Source organism: Chlorocebus sabaeus, chromosome 25 (genome assembly GCF_047675955.1).
Source record: "Chlorocebus sabaeus isolate Y175 chromosome 25, mChlSab1.0.hap1, whole genome shotgun sequence".
In the NCBI taxonomy this organism is placed as follows: Eukaryota; Metazoa; Chordata; class Mammalia; order Primates; family Cercopithecidae; genus Chlorocebus; species Chlorocebus sabaeus.
In genome coordinates, this window is record NC_132928.1 from 4,654,878 (window position 1) to 4,678,290 (window position 23,413).

The 23,413-nt window shown below is 36.6% G+C and overlaps 1 protein-coding gene across 4 annotated transcripts in view; it reads right to left on the minus strand.

Annotated features, from left to right (window-relative positions):
• DNAH14 (dynein axonemal heavy chain 14) overlaps window positions 1-23,413 on the minus strand; it is a 528,962-nt gene that overhangs the window by 477,882 nt on the left and 27,667 nt on the right. For all 4 annotated transcript variants that reach the window (XM_073011492.1, XM_073011489.1, XM_073011491.1 and 1 more), the window contains exons 4-8: window positions 16,179-16,328; window positions 11,883-12,013; window positions 8,904-9,056; window positions 7,475-7,590; window positions 3,518-3,580 (exon numbers count right to left, since the gene is read on the minus strand). In XM_073011492.1, the coding sequence (XP_072867593.1) occupies window positions 3,518-3,580; window positions 7,475-7,590; window positions 8,904-9,056; window positions 11,883-12,013; window positions 16,179-16,328 (613 nt within the window). The remainder of the gene's footprint in view (window positions 1-3,517; window positions 3,581-7,474; window positions 7,591-8,903; window positions 9,057-11,882; window positions 12,014-16,178; window positions 16,329-23,413) is intronic.

Below are 23,413 nucleotides of genomic sequence, written 5' to 3' on the forward strand. Positions count from 1 at the left end.
AGTACTTCCAGGCTACCACTCATGTTTCTCAAGGGCTTTTCAGTCAGCTTGTGGTGAACGTGCCAGGCTTGGGACTCACCCTTCAGGGCAGTGTGCTCTCCTCTGCCCCACTACAGGTCCAGAAATGCCATCCAAGAATCAAGGCCTGGAATCGGGGACACCAAGAGTCCACTTGGTATTCCATCCCACTGTGGCCAAGATAGTACTTAAGGTACAAGAAAAAATCCCCTTTACTTTTCCCTCTGCTTTTCTTAAGAAAGAGTCTCACTATAGCCACCACAGCTGTGAATGTGCTAGGTCTCACCTGAAGCCAGCATGCCACAGAGTCTCACCCAAGGCCACTGTGTACTACCTGGTTAACACTGCTGGTCATTCAGGGGCCGAGGGCTCTTTAGTCAGCAGATTATGAATCTTGCCAGAACTGGGTTCTTCCCTTCACAGCAGTGGGTTCACTTCTAGCCCAGGGTATGTCTATAAATGTGTGGGATCTAGGACCTGGAATGGGGACCTGATGACTGCCTGGTACCCTCTCCTACTGTGGCTGAGCTGGTCTCCAAGATGCAAGACAAAGTCAAAGTCCTCTTTAGTCTTACCTCTCCTCTCCTCAACAAAAGAAAGGAGTGACTTTCTTTGCTGTGAGGTGTGCTGCCTGGGGTTAGGGGACGTAAGTGCAAGCACTCCTTAGTCTTTCCAGCTGATGTCTCACTAGGTTGGGGCCCCCCACATCCATTGGCTCAAAGTCCAAAACAGCAGTAGGACTTGTTCAAGAATTGTGGTCCTTGTGGCCTACACTGCCTCTCAAGTTTATTGAGGACCACATAGCACTTTGGTCTGCAATGGCGAGGCTTGGTGGAACTCAAGTTCCAACCACTGGGATGGGCGATTCCAATCTGGCTAGAACTGGTCTAAATTCTCCCTCTGTGGGTGGCTGTCAGTTGAGTTCAGCTGGGTTTTGATTTCTGCTGTGACAGGGCAGCAATGAGTTCAATTAACAGTTTCACAAGCATTGCACTCTCCCTCCTCTAAGTGCTCAGATTATCTCTCCCCACCACACAGCCACTGCCATGGGTTGGGGGAAGGATGCAATCAGTGATTCAAGACTGTTCCCTTCCCTCTTGAGTGCCTCTTTCAGCAATATGAAGTTAAAACCAGGTATTGTGGTTGCTCACCTGAGTTTTGGTTATGAAGATGGTTTTTTTGTGTAGATAGCCGTCACATTTGGTGTTCCTGCATGAGATATAATCAGTGGAGGATTCTATTCTGCCATCTTGCCCCACCCTTAATCCAAATAATTGTGATATTTTAATAAATATACACAATGTGTTAGTAAATCAGGATAATTAGCATATTCATCACCTCAAACCTTTGTCATTTCTTTGACTTGATAACATTCAATATCCTCTTTTTTAAGGGCCAGCCACAGTGACTAATGCCTGTAATCCCAGTACTTCGGGAGGTCAAAGTGGGAGGACTACTTGAAGCCAGGAGTTGGTGACCAGCCTGGGCAACATAGTGAGTCCCCATCTCTACAAAATAAAAATAAAAAATAGCTGGGCATGGTGGTGCATGCCTGTAGCCCCAGGTATTCGGGAGGCTGAGGTAAGAGGACTGCTTGAGCCCAGGAGTTTGAGGCTGTAGTGAGCTATGATCACATGACTGTACTGCAGCCTGGGCAAGAGTTGAGACTCTGTCTCTAAAAAAAGGAAATAACAATAAAATGCAAAATCTTCTAACTATTTGAAAAAATTTAATGAATTATTGTTTGCCATAGTTACCCTACAAAGCTATAGAACACTAGAACTTATTCTTCCCATCTAGCTGTTAACCAACCTCTCTCTATCCTCCCCTCCACAACACCCTTCTCATCATCTAATAACCACAATTCTACTCTCTACTTCTATGAGCTCAAATATTTTAGCTCCCACATATGAGTGAGAACAAGAGATATTTATCCTTCCATGTCTGACTTATTTAACTTAACATAATGTCCTCCAAGCTCATCCATGTTGCCATAAATGACATAAATGACAGAATTTTATTCTTTTTTTTCTGGCTGGTTTTCTATTTTGTGTATATATACATTGTCTTCATTCATCTGTTGATGGACTTTTAGATTGATTCCTATCTTGGCTGTTGTGAACAGTGCTGCAGTAAACATGGGGATGTAGGTGTCTCTTCAATATACGTACGGATTTCCCTCCTTCACATAAATACCCAGTAGTGGGATTGTTGGCTTGTATGGTAGTTCTATTTTCAGTTTTCTGAGAAACCTCCATACTGTTTTTTCATTTGGTTGTGCTAATTTACGTTCCCACCAATACTGTATAAGAGCTAACTTTTCTCCATATCCTCATCAGCATTTATTTTTTGTCTTTTTGATGACAGTCATTCTATCTGGGGTGAGGTGATATCTCATTGTGGTTTTGATTTGCATTGCCCTGATGATTGGGGATGTTGAGCATCTTTTCATATACCTATTGGCCATTTGTATTCCTTCTTTTGAGAAATGTCTATTCTGATCCTTTGCCCATTTTTAAATCAGATGATTTATTTTTTACTGCTGACTTCCCTGTATATTCTGCATATTAATCCCTTAGAGAATGAACAGTTGCCAAATATGTTCGCCCATTCTGCAGGCTGTCTCTTCACCCTGTGGATTATCTCCTTTGCTGTGCAGATACAGCATTCTTTTCTTGAAAACCATTTAATTGAGGTATGATTGACATGCAAAAAGCTGTACCTATTTAATATATACAATTGGTGCATGTGGAGATAAGTATACATCTGTGAACAATCTATGCCATAAACTGTCACCTCCAAAAGTTTCCTTCCCTCCTCTTGATTTATTGTTATTTACCATAAGAACATTCTTGAAAAGATAAAATTACAGAAATAGCTAACAGATTAGTGGTTGCCACAGGTCAAGGAGGGAGCAGGAATAGGAGGGAGGGGGGTATAGCTATAAAAGGCCAACACAGGGGATCCTGTGGTGATAGAAGTGTTCTATATATTGATTATACATCATTGTCAATGCCCTGGCTGTCAAAATAGACTGTAGTTTTGCAACATTTGGGAGGGAAACTGGGTAAAAGGTACATGGGATATCTCTATTATTTCTTATAACTGCATCTCAATCCACAACTATCTCAAAATAAAAAGTTTAATAAAAGCAATTTTAAAAAACATTTGGCTGTTGGAGATCTCACAAAGTAAGATTACTGTTGTCTACTTTAAATGACTTAATTATTCTTCTTCCTGGAAACAAGAAGTTAGATAAAGTGACCAAGGGAACTCATCAAGATTTTCCATAGCTCTATGACCATAGAATGGTATACTGCAAAATACAGTGTTTAATAGTCTTTAAAAAACAAAAATGGGTTAAGTTTCATCATAAAGCAATGGAATGTGACTTTCTAATCACTGAATGAAAATGAAATTATATCTGCTTCCACACTACATGTAAAACATATAGCTTCCTTTTGAAATTTTTATAAACATATTGCATATCAAAACTTACCTGCTCTTCTCTGTCTTAATTCTTTTAACATTCAATTTCCAGGTGACAAATGCTTTATTCATTCTGAAAGGAAAAATGCTTCTTATATTCCATATCCATAAACCATTTATATGGAATAAATTTAGTAAAAGCTTAGTAATATCAGAATATTCTCTAGAACATGTTTCATTCATCCTGAGTTACCTAAAGTAAATGCTAAACCATATAAATTTTCTCCCAAACTATCAGCAGAATATAGAGCAAAAGGTAAATGTAAATGAAAGTCCTTATAATTCTCACAGATGCAGGATTCACTTAGCTGCAGCATTCCAATAAATATTAAAAATGATTTTTAAAATATTGTTTTCCTTTATATGTTTATTGGCTTACTTTGAAAAGAGACTTCATACTTCAAGAAAAGTCAAGATTCAATTTTCAGTAATAATGAAAAGGTACATTGATAAAAAGTCTCTATAGTGGTAAGTAGAAAATTAAGGTAATATATGTCATTTTGATATTATTTAATACTTATATAAAAAATGCACTTGTAATTTTTAAAACTCAAAGAACCTACATGAGAAGGAATTGGAAAGTTTCCCTGGTTATGATTCATCATCAATAATTGTCATGCATTCTGAAAAAGACATGCCAACTGTTTCTGCAAATCTCTTTCTCACGCCTGTAATCCCAGCACTTTGGGAGGCCGAGGCGGGCGGACCACAAGGTCAGGAGATCGAGACCATGGTGAAACACCGTCTCTACTAAAAAATAGAAAAAAAATAGCCGGGCGCAGTGGCGGGCGCCTGTAGTCCCAGCTCCTCGCGGGAGGCTGAGGCAGGAGAATGGCGTGAACCTGGGAGGCGGAGCTTGCAGTGAGCCGAGATTGCGCCACTGCACTCCAGCCTGGGCGACAGAGCGAGACTCCGTCTCAAAAAAAAAAAAAAAAAAAAAATCTCTTTCAATTCTAAATGACTATTGCCACCTACATTATGCACGTGTGGGACTAGTCTAATGCAGTATCACAATTGCTTCCTTGGTAGCCTTTGCATCTAGAGGAAAACAACCACCTTTAAATAAACACTGAGATGTGATACTTGTTTGCCAATGTGAGATTACTTATGTAGCTGGTAAGAGCTAGTGGGTAGCAGAAAATCGTGGGGATAGGGGTGTGTCTGAGAAGCCAAACAGCCAATGTTAGTGATGACGTTGGCTAATTTTGAATCAAAGAAGGCTGAAAGGGGCCTGGAGCCATCCAAGCAGTTCAAAGAGAATCCCATGATATCCTTCAAACAGGCTCACCTGAGGCCTTGAAAATCAGGACTGCCTCAATCAAAATCTAGTACCTTGACCTTAAATCCAGTTCCAAAGAAGCACTCCACATAAGTTACTATTTCACTTTAATCCAAATCCATAGAGTCATGGTATCTCAGAACCCTAGAAGATCCCTGAAAATCCTTAGGAATCAGGGGGGAACCCAACGGTGTAAGGCGTATCTGCACCAGGTCACAAAAACTAATATACCAGAAAAGTTTCATGAGGTAAAACAATGATGCTGATGGTCTAATCACCCCTGTACTGGCATCACCAGCTTAAGTTGTTAACACTTCATCTTATCTCATTTTTCTATTTGAAATATTACCTTTTACAATATCGTGATCTAAGAAAAACTATGAAAATATTAAAAATAAAATTTAAAATTAAGTATATTAAGTATATATAAAATTAAGTACAAATTAAGTAAATATAAATTTTAATTTATTTTTTTCTTTACATGAATAAAGAAAATGAATCATTTTGACTATAGACTTTGATACCAAATGTCATGTAAAAAGATGATTCTTGTCCCAGTTGCAGTTGAATTTAAAAAGTTTAATAAATGATAACTATTTAGAGCAGAGCAGACCCTGAGGATGTATCAGAAGGCAAGCATAACAGTGGAAAGTCTGACACTGACAGAGTTTCAAATAAAAAGATACAGAAAATATTACTTTGGATAATATCTTAAATTGATAACCCAGAATCAAAAACCTATCTAGCCCCAATTCTAGCTCCTAAATTACAGGGATGCAACTATCACCTCTCTTTGACGAGAAACTTAGAACTGTTACTCAGTCACCTACACTACATGTGACAGGTCCCAGAAAATAACAGAACCAGCTTCATTTCCTACCAACTTCATTCCAGGAACACCACTTCTACTGTCAAATCCATACTAAACTAGTTCCTGCTTCATAACTTTGAAACTTGCATCTTCTGGAGCTCCCACAGGGCAGCCTAGTTTTAATCATTTAGGTCTCTGCTTCAATGCCACATCTCTGACCATCCTATCTAAAGAACCAATGCACACACACATCTCTAATTCTCTGTTTTATTATATTTCTAGGCCTCATCACGATCTGAAATTATTTATTTACCTATTATTATCTATCTCCTTCCATTAGAATATAAGTTCTATAGGAACAGAAACCTTGTATATTTTTTCGTAGTTCTGTCTCCAGTTCTTAACACAGGTGAAACAAAATAGGTACACAATAACATTTATTCAATAATTAATTTCTCTGTCACAAAATCCTTCTTCTCTTACCAAAAAAAAAAATTTCTCAGGTCCTTAGTTATTCAAGCTATTTACATATTAAATAAACAATTTAAAATATTATTTACCTGTTTTCCTAGTCCCCAGCAGACAAGAACATATCACAAGAAAAAGCAGACATTAGAGAAGAAACAAGAAAATTATAGAACTAGATATAAACACTAAAAGAACAATAACCTGGAACTACTCTGTGAAGAATCAGTCTTGGGAATCCTAATGTGATGTGATATAACATAATGTAACATAATGTACCTTAAAACTAGATAAATTTTTAATCATGAACTTGAATCAACAAGCTGCCTCCAGCTCCCTTACTCTGTTTTATTTTCCTTCAACCACATTTAGTCTCCACTCAATATTTCACATATTTGCATGTTTTCTATTATCTCTCACCCACTATGATATACATATTTGAGTGCAGGACAATTGTTTGGTTTGTTCAATACAATATCCTTGGCATCTAGAATATGCCTGGTTCTTAACAGACTCTCAATAAATATTCATATAAATAAATATATGCACGGAAAAAAAGGCAAACCCAAGTCAACATAGCTGACTCTTGAACAACATGGGTTTGAATGGCACAAGTCCATTTACATGTACATTTTCTTCCACATCTGCCACCCCTGAGACAGCAAAACCAATCTCTACTTTTCCTCCTCCTCCTCAGCCTACTCAATGTGACAATGACAAGGATGAAGAACTTTATTATGATCTACTTCCATTTAATGAGTAGTAAATTTATTTTCTCTCCCTTATGATTTTCCTTTTTCTTTCTTCTAACTTACTTTATTGTAAGAATACAGTATACATGTACCAGACAAAATATGTTAATGATTGTTTATGTTACTGATAAAGCTTCTTGTCAACAGTAGACTATTAGTATTAATAGCAAAGTTTGGGTAGAGTCAAAAGTTATACTCAAATTTTGAACTGTGTAGGGGGTCAGGGCCCCTAACCCTTGCATTGTGGCAGAGTCAACTGTAGGGTGTATTTAAGTTTGCTTGACTATAAAATATTTTTACAATATTTATCCAAAAAGACTAAAATTAAGAGTTGTAATACTGAAAAGGGTAAACTTCCTTCACCTAAAAAATTTTTATGGAACATCCCATTCCTCTATAACTTATGGCATTTCCTCATAAGTTACAGGTAACAAATGCTTTATTAATTCTGAAAGGAAAAATGCTTCTTAAATGCCAAAATTATTGGCATTTCTTCATAAGTTACAGAGGAAATGGGGTGTTCCATAAAAATTTTTAGATAAAGGAATTAGTACTATTTTCTACTGGTATTACTGTAGTAGAACCCAGATGTCAATCGGGCAACTGCTCCTTCAACAGGATCAAACTACAAAGAACTGGTTTCATTTTTTTTCACCTCACCGGAAATCAGAAAATATCTTGAATTGACGTAATAAATAGTAATGTTTTCTTTCTGATAGCCATTCCAAAGTAGGTATGAGTTCTACTTCCTCCATACTACCAACGATATTAGTGACCTACAAAATAAAGCACAAAAGCATTATTTTATTTATTTTAAAAATATGTACCATTTTCAAGAAATTAAGAAAGCCTGTATTTGGCTGATAACTTCTTGCCTTTATAACTAAGTTTTTTCCATGTATGAATCCTCAGCTATTTTATCTATACCCAAATTTGATTTCCCTCAACACACTGCTTCTACACTTGCTATTTTCTTTTTTTTTTTTTGTATTCTTTTTATTTTTTATTTTTTTATTTTTATTTATTTATTTATTATTATTATTATACTTTAAGTTCTAGGGTACATGTGCATAACGTGCAGGTTTGTTACATATGTATACTTGTGCCACTTGCTATTTTCTAACGCTATTTCTCGTGCTCCGACAGAGAGAAACTTCCTCCTCACCCTGAGATACTTTTCACAAATAGCTGTTCAAATTTGAGTCTCACAATTTTTACATTTTCTATAAAAGTAGTATTTATGAACTTAATTTTAGCTACAGAGATGCGGTAGTCCAAAGTGGCTTATAATCTCACTACCCACATATCCTATATTGACATTCAAAAACTACATGCCCTTCATCAAGGAGTTCTCTCTCCTCCCATGAGTGGCCCTCCCCTATCTGAATGTCACCATTTAAAAAATAATTTTATTCCAGAGATAAAAGTATGCATATTTTTATCAGCACATATGTATCTATGTGTATATTCATATATATGTAGAAGTTTTTCCTCCATTCTCACTTGATACTATTAGAGGTATTTCTGTATCTGCACATACAGATCTACCTCATACAAAGATGTGGTCTTGCCCATGCATAAAGTTCATTTTAGTTGGGAGGCTGGGAGGGCAGAAAAAGGCAGACAGACATTAAACAAATCATTAAAACAAGTAATTGTATATTTTCAACTTGTGATAAATATCAAAATGCTATATAAGAGTGTAAAAGGGGGATTTCTACACCTGGCAATAAAGTTTCTGACAAAAGTGCCAATAAAGAATATTCTTTTCTTTATTATTATAGTTCCCATTATGTTAGCAAATGCTTGTTCTGTAGTCCTTCCTTTAAAAATTTACTCCAAGTATTAACAAAGTATTTGATAGATGAAAAAATTTATTAAAGTTGAATCTCCAAACCTAAATCTCTACACAAAAGGAAAAACTTCACTATTAAATAACATTCTCCCAAGGAGATTCTTATATACAAACTGCTCCACAAATGACCAAGTATCTCTGAAACAGAAAGATAAATGTACGCAATTAAATTCTACATTGGATAATATTTTTGTATTGTAATTCCGAAAGCTTAAAACATCCATTAAACATTACCTTTGAGATAAATGAAGCAGTAATAACCCAAAATTCTTTGCAATGTTTAGCGGTATGAGCCGATACTGCCTGAAGATCATACGGATTGTAAAGGGCTTTAGGACTTTTCCGAGGAAGGCAATATACAAATTCTCCATCATCTTCCAAAGGTTTCTGAGATTTAAAAAAAATAAAAATAAAGAAATTTAATTATTTTGACTAAATTAACAAAATTAATACAATGGCTGAACTGATTATCCACTAAATTGAAACAATTTAAACACAGATTAAAAATAAGAATACTATATCTGGAGAAAGTTAACATCAAATTGTGTCTAAACAATGTTCAACAAGATCACTCTTATGAAAGATTTAACATATTTAATTTTCATCCTTAAAAAAGGATCCTTAATTCAGAAAAAAATATCTATATGCTTAATAATACATGCTTACTAATCCAAAGAACTCGACGACATACCTTTTACATAATACGCCATCTTCCAGTATTTGTCTGCCAACACCAGAAATCTTTGGGCATATTAAATTTGTCATTTATTTTGATAATGATAGCGATTTAGTATAAGATAAAAATAGCTATTATTTGTTAAGTAATAAATAATGAGTAATAACTCTTTCATATACATTATCTTTACAACCATAAGAGTTTAATCTATTAACATTCACCTCTCAAATTTAAAAAAACTAAGGCTTGATATTTTTAATCGCACTAAACAATTGCAGAAATTAATACTTTGAGGGAACTGAGTGAGGTGGCTCACGTCTGTAATCCCAGCTACTCAGGAGGCTGAGGTGAGATCACTTGAGCCCAAGAGTTTGAAGCTGCAGGGAGCTTTACTCACACCATTGTGGCTTCAGCCTAGGTGACAGAGAAAGACCCTGTTTTTCAAATTTAAAAAAATGAATATTTTGATAAGTTAGATAATTTGAGAAAAGTCACAAATTCAGGAAATGGTGAACTAGGGATGTGAATCCAAGTCTGACTCTAAACCCATATTCTAAGCTATTGCAATAAATTATAATGCCTCTCCCATACTTGGCATTGAAAAATCAGCCATTACACATTAAGGAAAATTTTAAGTAAAATGTATTTATTTTAGCTTTAAAATAAAAGTTTCCTGAAACTTTTAACTTTTATTGACAAAAAATTCTAAAATCATAAGAAAACTTTAGTCTTTTCTGGATAAATTTTACCATAAAAAAGCATTTAGTATTTAGTGATGTCCTTAGAAGCTATTTAATTGTGTAACTAAACGGTTTCCAATCATTGTAGTTTTAAATTTTGGATCCAGTTTTACACTTTTTAAAATTCTGTCTTCCTTGAAGATTACTTGTTTCTTCTCAATTATTTTAGCTGTTTCACTTTCTTACTTCAGCTTCTAATATAATCAATATTAAACCCTCAAAAACAAGTTTAAAAACTGCAAATAACAGGAAATAAATGAGCTCTAAATGATGACTCGTATAATGTATGACCTTTTTAATTGTTATTTGGTTATTTGAGTCATTTATGTTCTAAATTAGGTTTCAAAACATTACTAAGAAACAAGATAGATACAAATCTTCCAAATGGATTATATATATAATTAAAAAATCAAATCATAAAAGCATAAAAATATGTTCCAATTAAATTATTTTTTCAATTAAAAACAAGTGTTTAATCATATTCTCAATCCTTTCTTCACACACAAATGAAATTCACTTTATTTGAGAGTCCAAGGAACCCATGTACAGCTATGGTTTTGTTTTGTTTTTAAACTACTGTGCCCACCACCTGCCAGGAACCATGGCATATATTTAATTTTCACAGTCCTCCATGGTAACTATTATTATCTCCATTTCAAGGTCAAAAAACTAAAGCTCAAGAGGTTAGGAACTTGATAACATGGTGAGTGTACAGGTTCAAAACTAGATAAAACTGATTCAATTATACATGTACTTTTCTTCACATTGTTGCCTCTGAAAAATGATCAAAAGATGATGATTTATCTTCATGGTACAGTGTAGAGCAGGGCAAGGTGCCTGCTTTTGTAAATAAAGTTTTATTGGAACACAGTCACATCCATTTATGTATGTATTATCTATCAATGCTTTGGTACTACAGTGACAGAGTTGAGTAGTTGCAAAATCTAAAGTATTTATTACCTGGTCCTCTTCAGAAAAAAATCTGCTGATCCTTGGTTGGGAGCAGTAGTTCTTAATTGTGCATTAGAATCGTGGAGAACTGAATAAAATACAGATTGCAAAGCTCTGCCTCCAAAGGTTTCTGATTCAGTGGGTCTAGGGTGCAGATAAGAATATGTATGTCTAATAAGTTCTAAGGTGATTCCAGTGTTGCTTGTCTGGGGACCACATTTTGAGAGTCCCCTTTCTAACAGTAGGGAGAGATGATCCTGTTCAATCTTAGAGCACCTGTAATAAATGAGGTCTCAGGACACAAACCTTAGTTCTTACCACAGCTTCTACCCTCTGGTCATGTGACCTTGGACAAGCTAAAATTTCTCTGAAGACAGAGGCTAATGGGTAAGAAAAAAATGAACAGCATAAGGAAACACAGACCAGATGAGATAGAAAATCAGGTACCAGGGAGTTAGAGTGTGAGAAGAATAGAATGTTACATTACCTAACAATTTCTTCTTAAATCACAGAAAAAGTGATATCCAGAAACCAAACAGTAGATTCAAGTTTCAGGCAGATGATACACCTTTGCTGGGGACTCACTCAAAGAAAGTGATAAGAGGGGACAAACACAAATATTTTGATGTGTCATAGACTTAAAGTTTATATGCTTGATCTATTCTCCATTTCTTAAATAAGTAAAATGAAATGATGTCAAATACTTTTGCATTTACCATGAAATAATTGTAACTTGATATTAATGTAATGTTTGACTTTGACATAATATTTGAAATGAAATAAAAATAAAAATATAATTTCAACATTGATTTTTAAAGATCAAAATTAAATAAAATAGAATAATACCTTTAAAGTAATCTTCTGAACTGCAATTTTGGAACTTCCATATTTCAAACTGTGCTGCGGTAATACAGTTTGCCAACCAAGCTTTTCTCGTAACCTAATAATATTTCTTATCACATCATCATCTTTTGGTTCTGGTATAGAACAATTTAAAAATCCAATATAAGTGCAAATGTGGGCATCACTTAAGGATAATGCAAAATATTCCAAATATTTCTATATAGAGAAAAAAATCTAAATGGTAACTTAAACGATTATATTATTAGAGGAGAAAATATAGCTTAAAATTTAGTTTTAACAGAAGTTGGAAAGAGGGAATAATATTTATCAATTTAAGAAAGACGTCACGAAAGACCTAATTCATAATTACACAGGTAGTAATAAGAGAAGAGACTAGGAACAGGAACCGGTTATAAGGCTTTTCTTAATAAATGCCTAAGCTGGGGGAGGGGCAGTTGGATCAGAAAAGCAGGGATGACAGGGTGGGATGGAAATATTTTTCCTAAGGATACTCATCCCACAGACACCTTTCAGATCATCTCTCACTTAATCTCTTAGCCAACAGTTGACAATCCTCTCGTTCTTGAAAGAGTCTCTTTTCTTGGCTTTTATTCACTATGCTATACAGGTTGTCCTGTTGGCCCTTAAACTTATTTTCTTGATAGAACAAATCTTGGAAAGAGAAGCATACAGAAAGCCATGCTAAGAAGTTATATTTCTGGCCCTCTAGAAATTACAAACAACATTGGACTAAAACAACTTCTTTTCTAAGGATTAAATGAGACTTGAGCTCTTGTATAAGACAGTATGATAACTAGGATGAGGCACTTGCATGACTCTAAGAGTGAGTCCCTCTTTACATTTTGTGCCCTAGGTGAGGTATTGAAAATTAGTATTAAGGATATGGTACAACTGTGTATGTCTGACAAGAGGATAATTAACATTATAGACCCAGATATAAAAATATATACCTTCTAGAAATCAAAATAGTGTGGTATTGACAGAAAAGCAAAGAAGTAGAACAAATTAGAGTTTTGAAATATAACTACGTATACAAGCCAATCTAATAAGTGAAAAAGATAATTCAAATCAACAGAAGAACGATTAACTATTCAATAAATCATAATGCAAAAGTGGTTAGTCATTTGAAATAAATATGCAGTTATATGCAAGCATAAATTATAGATGGATTACAGCTGTAAATGTCAAAAAACAAATTATAGAAATACTAGAAGAAAATATGGCAGAATATGTTTATAAAACTGGGGTAGTAAAGGCTTCTTGAAAAAGAGTCAAAGCATGTTAAAAGGAAAACAATCATACATTTGACTTGCTCAAACTTAGCAACTTATATACAAGAAAAACCACCATACACAAAGTTAAAATGTAATTAACACATTTTAAAAAGATGTTTATAATCTATATAACAGGCTAGAGATTACTATACCAAATATCTCAAGAATTCTTAACGATTAAAAAATAAACATTTTGATAAAAAGATGAACAAAAAATTTACAGGAAAAGATAAACAGCCCATAAACATATGGAAAAGTATTCAACCTCATTAGTAATCAGGGAATTGCAAATAAAATAAAAATTAAAACACATATCTCACTCAGACTGGCAAAAAATTTAAAATTGGAAAATATCAGCTATTGGCAAGGGTATTCCCCTTGTGTAATATCATGAAAGTATCATAAATTAGCATTTTCATTTTTGAGTGTGATTTGGCAGATTCAACAGATCTGACAAAGACTGTTCAAAAATGGAGGCAGTTTCAGCAAATAAAGAACCCTTTTTCAGAATAAATAGTAAAATATAAGGAAGGCATAACTTTCAAAAAGCTGGAAAGAAAACATCTTTCTAAAAAAGAGTTAGGTTAGTTCATGACAGAATCAAGAATGCTTACTAAAAAGAAACAAGGTCAGGAGTCTGGCAAATTTTGGCTGGGTCCTCTGCTCAGGGTCTTACAGGGCTGAAACCAAAGTGTCAGCTGACCATGCCCTTATCTGGAGGCTGGGCTAGCGAAAGACTTGCCTCTAAGCTCCTCAGGTTTGAGGTGGAATTCGTTTCCTTATGGCTGTATTACTAAGGTCCCCATTTCCTTGGTAGTTGGCTGGGTACAGTTCTCAGCGAACTTTAGGGTTCTTGCCATGTGGCCCTCTCTACAACATGGCAGTTTGCTCCTTCAAAGGCAGTGGCAGGGCCTCTGCTACTACTTGCGGTCTCTTAAGGGTTTATCTGATTAGGTCAGGCTTGCCTCTAATAGTCTCCTTTGATAAATTTAAAGTCAACTGATTAAGGGTCTTAAATACATCTGAAAATCCCTTTGCCATATAAATAATATAAAAGCATGGGAGTGACAGTCTATCATATTCACAGGTTCTGTTTCCACTTAGGAGTAGGCAATTATACAAAGCATGTACACCAGAGGGTAGGAATACTGGAGGGCATATTAGAATTCTGTCTACAACTTCCTTTTTAAAAAAAATGACTAAATGTTGTTAAATCCTGGTAATGAGTACATGAATACTAAATTATTTTCTCTATATTGTATATTTGAAATATTTAATAATTGTTTTAAAATCTAAACAAAATGCTACTTAGGTCTTTACCAGTTTACGTATTCATGAATTTATAGAAGCTAAATGAGGGAAGCAAATTAAAGAAATGCAATCAGTAAAGAATTAGAATTTTATTTATCTGGCAACCATTAAATCTAAATTACTGGCCTTTCTTACACTAGATACCAATTTCAAAACACTAAAGGACAATGCAACTAAATACTAAGAATTCTTAATGTACAGCAACATTTGTGGCAATAAAGCCACTGTATCAGTTTCCTGGATGCATGATATGGTGTGGCTCTGTGTCCTCACCCAAATCTCTCACCTTGAATTGTAATCCCCATAATCCCCATGTGTCAAGCGTGGGACTAGGTGGAGTAAGTGGATCATGGGGGTGGTTTCCCCCATTTTGTTCTCATGATAATGAGTGAGTTTCACGAGATCTGATTGTTTTATAAGCATCTGGCATTTCCCCTGTTTGCACTCACTCCATCCTGCCACACTGTGAAAAAGGTGCCTGCTTCTCCTTTACCTTCCACTATGATTCTAAGTTTTCTGAGGCCTCCCCAGGAATGCAGAACTGTGAGTGAATTAAACCCCTTCCCTTTATAAAATACCCTGTCTCAGGTATTTCTGCATAGCAGTGTGAGAATGGACTAAAACAATGCATAACAAATTACTGCAAATTTAGTGGCTTCAAACAACATGTATTTACTATCTCACAGTTTCTGTGCGTCAGGAGTCTAGATACAGCTTAACTGCATCCTCTGCTTAAAGTCTCAAAGGCTGTAATCATGGTGTTGGTTGGTAACGGATTCTCATTTGGAGGCTCTATTGGGAAAAGATCTGCTTCCAAGCTCCCTGAGGTTGTAAGAACTCGTTTCCTTGTGATTTGAGTCATAGTAGCTTGCTTCTTCAAAGCCAGCAAAGGGGAGAGACTCTAGAACAAGTCCACCAGCAAGGTGGAGTCTTGGATAATGTAATATAATCACAGCATTGACAGTCCATCACCTATTAGTTAGAAGCATTCACAGGTCCTTTCCACATTTAAGGGGAGAGAATTATACGAGGGCATGAACAACACCACGTCTGTGCAAGTTTTGTGCTGTATGAGGTACTTATAATTTTGAGGATATTTATTTAAAGAAAGGGCGAAGCCTGTGTGAGTCAGGGGCCCTGAAGCTTAGGCTTCAATAGCTTTATAATAAATCCACCTCTGTATCATGGTGTTTCTATGAAAATAGAAAAGTTTTCTTTCTCTTATAAAATTTAAAATATTAATACTAAGAAGAATTTCAGGCATAGAGAAAACACAAACTAGAAGATGTTAGTGGAAGAAAATCTATTTAAATAAACTATTTATTTGGAGATTTAAACTCTTTATCAGACAAAGGTATAAAATTGTTAAATAAAATGAAATCATCAAGTTTTACTACAGTTATATGTAAAACACTATACAGTTTATATTATAGTTCTAAAATCATAGCCTTCAGAGATTGTTCTTAATTAAGAACAGTGATTAAACAATCTCTGTCAATTATTCAATGTAATATTTTAGATTTTCAAAAAGAACTTAAAAAGCATTTTAATAATCCTTTAAGCAACCAAACACATAAAATTAGGTAATACTGTTTTTTTCTAAAGTCAGTGTCCAATATAAGCAAACAAACCACAGAATAATTTGAAAAAGTATAGTGATTTCTAAGCAATCTGGTTCAATGATACCACATACCTGTTCTATCATATGACACAGGCCTGGCTTTCCTAACTTTTGGACAAGCATGAGTTTGATCCTTTTTTCTCCATGACTTCCCTTTCTCCCTAAGCGAAGCTGGTTCTGGAGAAACCATATGTTGTTGAGTTATATTTTCTTTAAGGTAATCTGAAAATAAAACCATTATTAACTGAATAACTAGTGTGAGATATAAATAATACCATAGTAATTCCACATACCCAGCAATACAGTTAATGATTATATAAGGCAGTATAGCATAGTAGTTAAGAGCACAGGCTGCCTGGGTTCTAAGCTCATATACAAGCTTTAACACTCATAGTCATGTGATTTACTTTGTAAGTTACCTATCTGCCTTGCTTTCCTCACCTTTGAAATGAGAATTATCATAGTAAGAACCTCATAGGTTGTTACAAGAATTAAATTAGATAATACATTTAAAGCACACAGTAAGTGCTTACTAAGGTAAATGTTAGTTAACTTTATTATTAGGTTGACACAAAAGTAATTGTGATTTTTGAATATTATACTAAATCTTTAAAGTGTGAATCCTCACATGAAATAAATACAGAAATGACCCTTTTTATTAACTGTAATTTGATAACTAAGCAGAGAAAATATTTAGATACAAATACAGAAAAGTAACAAAAGGTCTATTTCTTATTTTGTCTATGGCTTGCCTAATTGGTAGACTTAACACATAGAAGAATGGGGAAAATAGTAAAAACAGAGCTTTGAAGAAAGAAATACATTGTCTTGTTCTCATTCATTTAACAAATACTTCTGTAGTGCAAGGCACTGTGCTACAATTTAGTAAGGCAAAAGACAGGATAATTACAAACAAAACAAAGGGGTACAAATGAAATAAACAATAAGTTTTATTTCAACAAATAGTCCTAATTCAGAAGAGAGAGAGATAATTTCCCACTTGTATAATCAGAGGAAACCACAGACCTCTCCTGTTCCAAAGACCAAATGTTGAATGATGGTAAGGCTTTCAATTGTGGGGTAGAGGAGAAGGGTAGCTGGGGATGAGAGAAAGATAAGAAAACAAGAGAATTGTTCAGGAGATCACAATGAAAAAAAAAATGTGGCATTAGTGGAAAGATTCATGAGGTAGTTGTGAAAACTTTCTTCTATCTTTAAACTGTATTCCTCTCTACCTTAGTTGAAATCTAGTTATTCCCTATGGCACTACTGACATGCGACCCTCTGGTTAGTGGCTGTATATTCCCACACTCCATTTACCTCAAGATTGGAAAGTGAGCTTGTTTCAACACTCCTCACTCTCCATTCACCACTTCCAAATCATTACAACTTGCCCTCTTTCTTTAATAAATAACATAAAAATCTATTCCTTTGAAGCTCATGCTTTTTGATTACACTATATTCTTCCACTGTTTATTGATAAGTACCAATTGCCTGGTCACTCAATCTGGAACTCTGGGTAAAGGGAGAGCCAACTTTCAACATACTAAATCTGCCATCACATGGATGACTTCAGTGTTCATGAATTAAGACCTGTCTAAAGCTGTGCTCTACTCCCCTCTTTTCTGGATGTCCTCCTATCACTAACTCTACATCAACCAACCACATTGCCAATTACATAATAGTGCTTGTCATCACTTGCCCTCCATCGTCTCAGCTTGTTTAATTCTCCCAACATGACCATTCTTTAAGCTCATCAGGAACTCCAGTCCATTGCTCTATTGCTTTCTTACAATCCATCATCCCTCTATTTTATTTCATCTTTCTCTTTATCCAGCTTAGATTATGTCTTTCTGCAGCACTCTTGCCAATATCCTAAACTCCCTCTTTCTGTTGGCCTCACCTGTATGGCAAAACACTGACCCTGGATAAAACCAACTCTAGGGGGCGGAGCAAGATGGCCAAATAGGAATAGCTCCAGTCTCCATCTCCCAGCACGAGCGACACAGAAGACAGGTGATTTCTGCATTTTCAACTGAGGTACTGGGTTCATCTCACTAGGGATTGCCGGACAATCGGTGCTGGTCAGCTGCTGCAGCCCGACCAGCGAGAGCTGAAGCAGGGCGAGGCATCGCCTCACCTAGGAAGCACAAGGGGGAAGGGAATCCCTTTTCCTAGCCAGGGGAACTGAGCCACACAACACCTGGAAAATCGGGTAACTCCCACCCCAATACTGCGCTTTACCAAGGGTCTTAGCAAACCGGCACACCAGGAGACTATATACCACACCTGGCCGAGAGGGTCCCATGCCCAGGGAGCCTCCCTCATTGCCAGTACAGCAGTCTGCCATCTAACTGCAAGGCAGCAGCGAGGCTGGGGGAGGGATGCCCACCATTGCTGAGGCTTAAGTAGGTAAACAAAGCCGCTGGGAAGCTCGAACTGGGTGGAGCTCACAGCAGCTCAAGGAAACCTGCCTGTCTTTGTAGACTCCACCTCTGGGGACAGGGCACAGCTAAACAACAACAACAACAACAAAAGCAGCAGAAACCACTGCAGACGCAAACGACTCTGTCTGACAGCTTTGAAGAGAGCAGTGGATCTCCCAACACAGAGGCTGAGATCTGAGAACGGACAGACTGCCTGCTCAAGTGGGTCCCTGACCCCTGAGTAGCCTAACTGGGAGACATCCCCCACTAGGGGCAGACCGACACCCCACACCTCACACAGTGGAGTACACCCCTGAGAGGAAGCTTCCAAAGCAAGAATCAGACAGGTACACTCGCTGTTCAGCAATACACAAGAATCAGACAGGTACACTCTTCTGCAGCCTCTGCTGCTGATACCCAGGTAAACAGGGTCTGAAGTGGACCTCAAGCAACCTCCAACAGACCTACAGCTGAGGGTCCTGACTGTTAGAAGGAAAACTAACAAACAGGAAGGATACACACACCAAAACCCAATCAGTATGTCACCATCATCAAAGACCAGAGGCAGATAAAACCACAAAGATGGGGGAAAAGCTGGGCAGAAAAGCTGGAAATTCAAAAAATAAGAGCGCATCTCCCCCTGCAAAGGAACGCAGCTCATCGCCAGCAACGGATCAAAGCTGGACAGAGAATGACTTTGACGAGAGGAGAGAAGAAGGCTTCAGTCCATCAAACTTCTCAGAGCTAAAGGAAGAATTACGTATCCAGTGCAAAGAAACTAGAAATCTTGAAAAAAGAGTGGAAGAACTGATAATTAGAATAATTAATGCAGAGAAGGCCATAAACGAACTGACAGAGATGAAAACCATGACACGAGAAATACGTGACAAATGCACAAGCTTCAGTAACCGACTTGATCAACTGGAGGAAAGAGTATCAGCAATTGAGGGTCAAATGAATGAAATGAAGCGAGAAGAGAAACCAAAAGAAAAAAGAAGAAAAAGAAATGAACAAAGCCTGCAAGAAGTATGGGATTATGTAAAAAGACCAAATCTACATCTGATTGGGGTGCCTGAAAGTGAGGGGGAAAAATGGAACCAAGTTGGAAAACACTCTTCAGGATATCATCCAGGAGAACTTCCCCAACCTAGTAGGGCAGGCCGACATTCAAATTCAGGAAATATAGAGAATGCCACAAAGATACTCCTCGAGAAGAGCAACTCCAAGACACATAATTGCCAGATTCACCAAAGTTGAAATGAAGGAAAAAATCTGAACAGCAGCCAGAGAGAAAGGTCAGGTTACCCACAAAGGGAAGCCCATCAGACTAACAGCAGATCTCTCGGCAGAAACTACAAGCCAGAAGAGAGTGGGGGCCAATATTCAACATTCTTAAAGAAAAGAATTTTAAACCCAGAATTTCATATCCAGCCAAACTAAGTTTCATAAGTGAAGGAGAAATAAAATCCTTTACAGATAAGCAAATGCTTAGAGATTTCGTCACCACCAGGCCTGCCTTACAAGAGACCCTGAAGGAAGCACTAAACATGGAAAGGAACAACCGGTACCAGCCATTGCAAAAACATGCCAAAATGTAAAGACCATCGAGGCTAGGAAGAAACTGCATCAACTAACGAGCAAAATAACCAGTTAATATCATAATGGCAGGATCAAGTTCACACATAACAATATTAACCTTAAATGTAAATGGACTAAATGCTCCAATTAAAAGACACAGACTGGCAAACTGGATAAAGAGTCAAGACCCATCAGTTTACTGTATTCAGGAGACCCATCTCACATGCAGAGACACACATAGGCTCAAAATAAAGGGATGGAGGAAGATCTACCAAGCAAATGGAGAACAAAAAAAAGCAGGGGTTGCAATCCTAGTCTCTGATAAAACAGACTTTAAACCATCAAAGATCAAAAGAGACAAAGAAGGCCATTACATAATGGTAAAGGGATCAATTCAACAGGAAGAGCTAACTATTCTAAATATATATGCACCTAATACTGGAGCACCAAGATTCATAAAGCATGTCCTTAGAGACTTACAAAGAGACTTAGACTCCCACACAATAATAATGGGAGACTTCAACACTCCACTGTCAACATTAGACAGATCAACGAGACAGAAAGTTAACAAGGATATCCAGGAATTGAACTCATCTCTGCAGCAAGCAGACCTAATAGATATCTACAGAACTATCCACCCCAAATCAACAGAATATACATTCTTCTCAGCACCACATCATACTTATTCCAAAATAGACCACATAATTGGAAGTAAAGCACTCCTCAGCAAATGTACAAGAACGGAAATTATAACAAACTGTCTTTCAGACCACATTGCAATCAAACTAGAACTCAGGACTAAGAAACTGAATCAAAACTGCTCAACTACATGGAAACTGAATAACCTGCTCCTGAGTGACTACTGGGTACATAACGAAATGAAGGCAGAAATAAAGATGTTCTTTGAAACCAATGAGAACAAAGATACAACATACCAGAATCCCTGGAACACATTAAAAGCAGTGTGTAGAGGGAAATTTATAGCACTAAATGCCCACAAGAGAAAGCAGGAAAGATCTAAAATTGACACTCTAACATCACAATTAAAAGAACTAGAGAAGCAAGAGCAAACACATTCAAAAGCTAGCAGAAGGCAAGAAATAACTAAGATCAGAGCCGAACTGAAGGAGATAGAGACACAAAAAACCCTCCAAAAAATCAATGAATCCAGGAGTTGGTTTTTTGAAAAGATCAACAAAATTGATAGACTGCTAGCAAGACTAATAAAGAAGAAAAGAGAGAAGAATCAAATAGACGCAATAAAAAATGATAAAGGGGATATTACCACCGACCCCACAGAAATACAAACTACCATCAGAGAATACTATAAACACCCCTACACAAATAAACTAGAAATTCTAGAAGAAATGGATAATTTCCTGGACACTTACACTCTCCCAAGACTAAACCAGGAAGAAGCTGGATCCCTGAATAGACCAATAGCAGGCTCTGAAATTGAGGCAATAATTACTAGCCTACCAACCAAAAAAAGTCCAGGACCAGATGGATTCACAGCTGAATTCTACCGGAGGTACAAGGAGGAGCTGGTATCATTCCTTCTGAAACTATTCCAATCAAGAGAAAAAGAGGGAATCTTTCCTAACTCATTTTACGAGGCCAACATCATCCTGATACCAAAGCCTGGCAGAGACACAATAAAAAAAGAGAATTTTAGACCAATATCCCTGATGAATAACGATGCAAAAATCCTCAATAAAATACTGGCAAACCGGATCCAGCAGCACATCAAAAAGCTTATCCACCATGATCAAGTGGGCTTCATCCCTGGGATCCAAAGCTGGTTCAACATACACAAATCAATAAACGTAATCCAGCATATAAAGAGAACCAAAGAGAAAAATCACATGATTATCTCAATAGATGCAGAAACGGCCTTCGACAAAATTCAACAGGCCTTCATGCTAAAAACTCTTAATAAATTCAGTATTGATGGAACGTATCTCAAAATCATAAGGCCTATTTATGACAAAACCACAGCCAATATCATACTGAATGGGCAAAAACTGGAAAAATTCCCTTTGAAAACTGGCACAAGACAGGGATGCCCTCTCTCACCACTCCTATTCAACATAGTGTTGGAAGTTCTGGCAAGGGCAATCAGGCAAGAGAAAGAAATCAAGGGGATTCAGTTAGGAAAAGAAGAAGTGAAATTGTCCCTGTTTGCAGATGACATGACTGTATATTTAGAAAACCCCATTGTCTCAGCCCAAAATCTCCTTAAGCTGATAAGAAACTTCAGCAAAGTCTCAGGATACAAAATTAATGCGCAAAAATCACAAGCATTCTTATACACCAGTAACAGACAAACAGAGAGTCAAATCATGAATGAACTTCCATTCACAATTGCTTCAAAGAGAATAAAATACCTAGGAATCCAACTTACAAGGGATGTAAAGGACCTCTTCAAGGAGAACTACAAACCACTGCTCAGTGAAATAAAAGAGGACACAAACAAATGGAAGAACATACCATGCTCATGGATAGGGAGAATCAATATCGTGAAAATGGCCATACTGCCCAAGGTAATTTATAGATTCAATGCCATCCCCATCAAGCTACCAACGACTTTCTTCACAGAATTGGAAAAAACTGCTTTAAAGTTCATATGGAACCAAAAAAGAGCCCGCATCTCCAAGACAATCCTAAGTCAAAAGAACAAAGCTGGAGGCATCACGCTACCTGACTTCAAACTATACTACAAGGCTACAGTAACCAAAATAGCATGGTACTGGTACCAAAACAGATATACACCAATGGAACAGAACAGAGCCCTCAGAAATAATACCACACATCTACAGCCATCTGATCTTTGACAAACCTGAGAGAAACAAGAAATGGGGAAAGGATTCCCTATTTAATAAATGGTGCTGGGAAAATTGGCTAGCCATAAGTAGAAAGCTGAAACTGGATCCTTTCCTTACTCCTTATACGAAAATTAATTCAAGATGGATTAGAGACTTAAATGTTAGACCTAATACCATAAAAACCCTAGAAGAAAACTTAGGTAATACCATTCAGGACATAGGCATAGGCAAGGACTTCATGTCTAAAACACCAAAAGCAACGGCAACAAAAGCCAAAATTGACAAATGGGATCTAATTAAACTAAAGAGCTTCTGCACAGCAAAACAAACTACCATCAGAGTGAACAGGCAACCTACAGAATGGGAGAAAATTTTTGCAATCTACTCATCTGACAAAGGGCCGATATCCAGAATCTACAAAGAACTCAAACAAATTTACAAGAAAAACAAACAACCCCATCAAAAAGTGGGCAAAGGA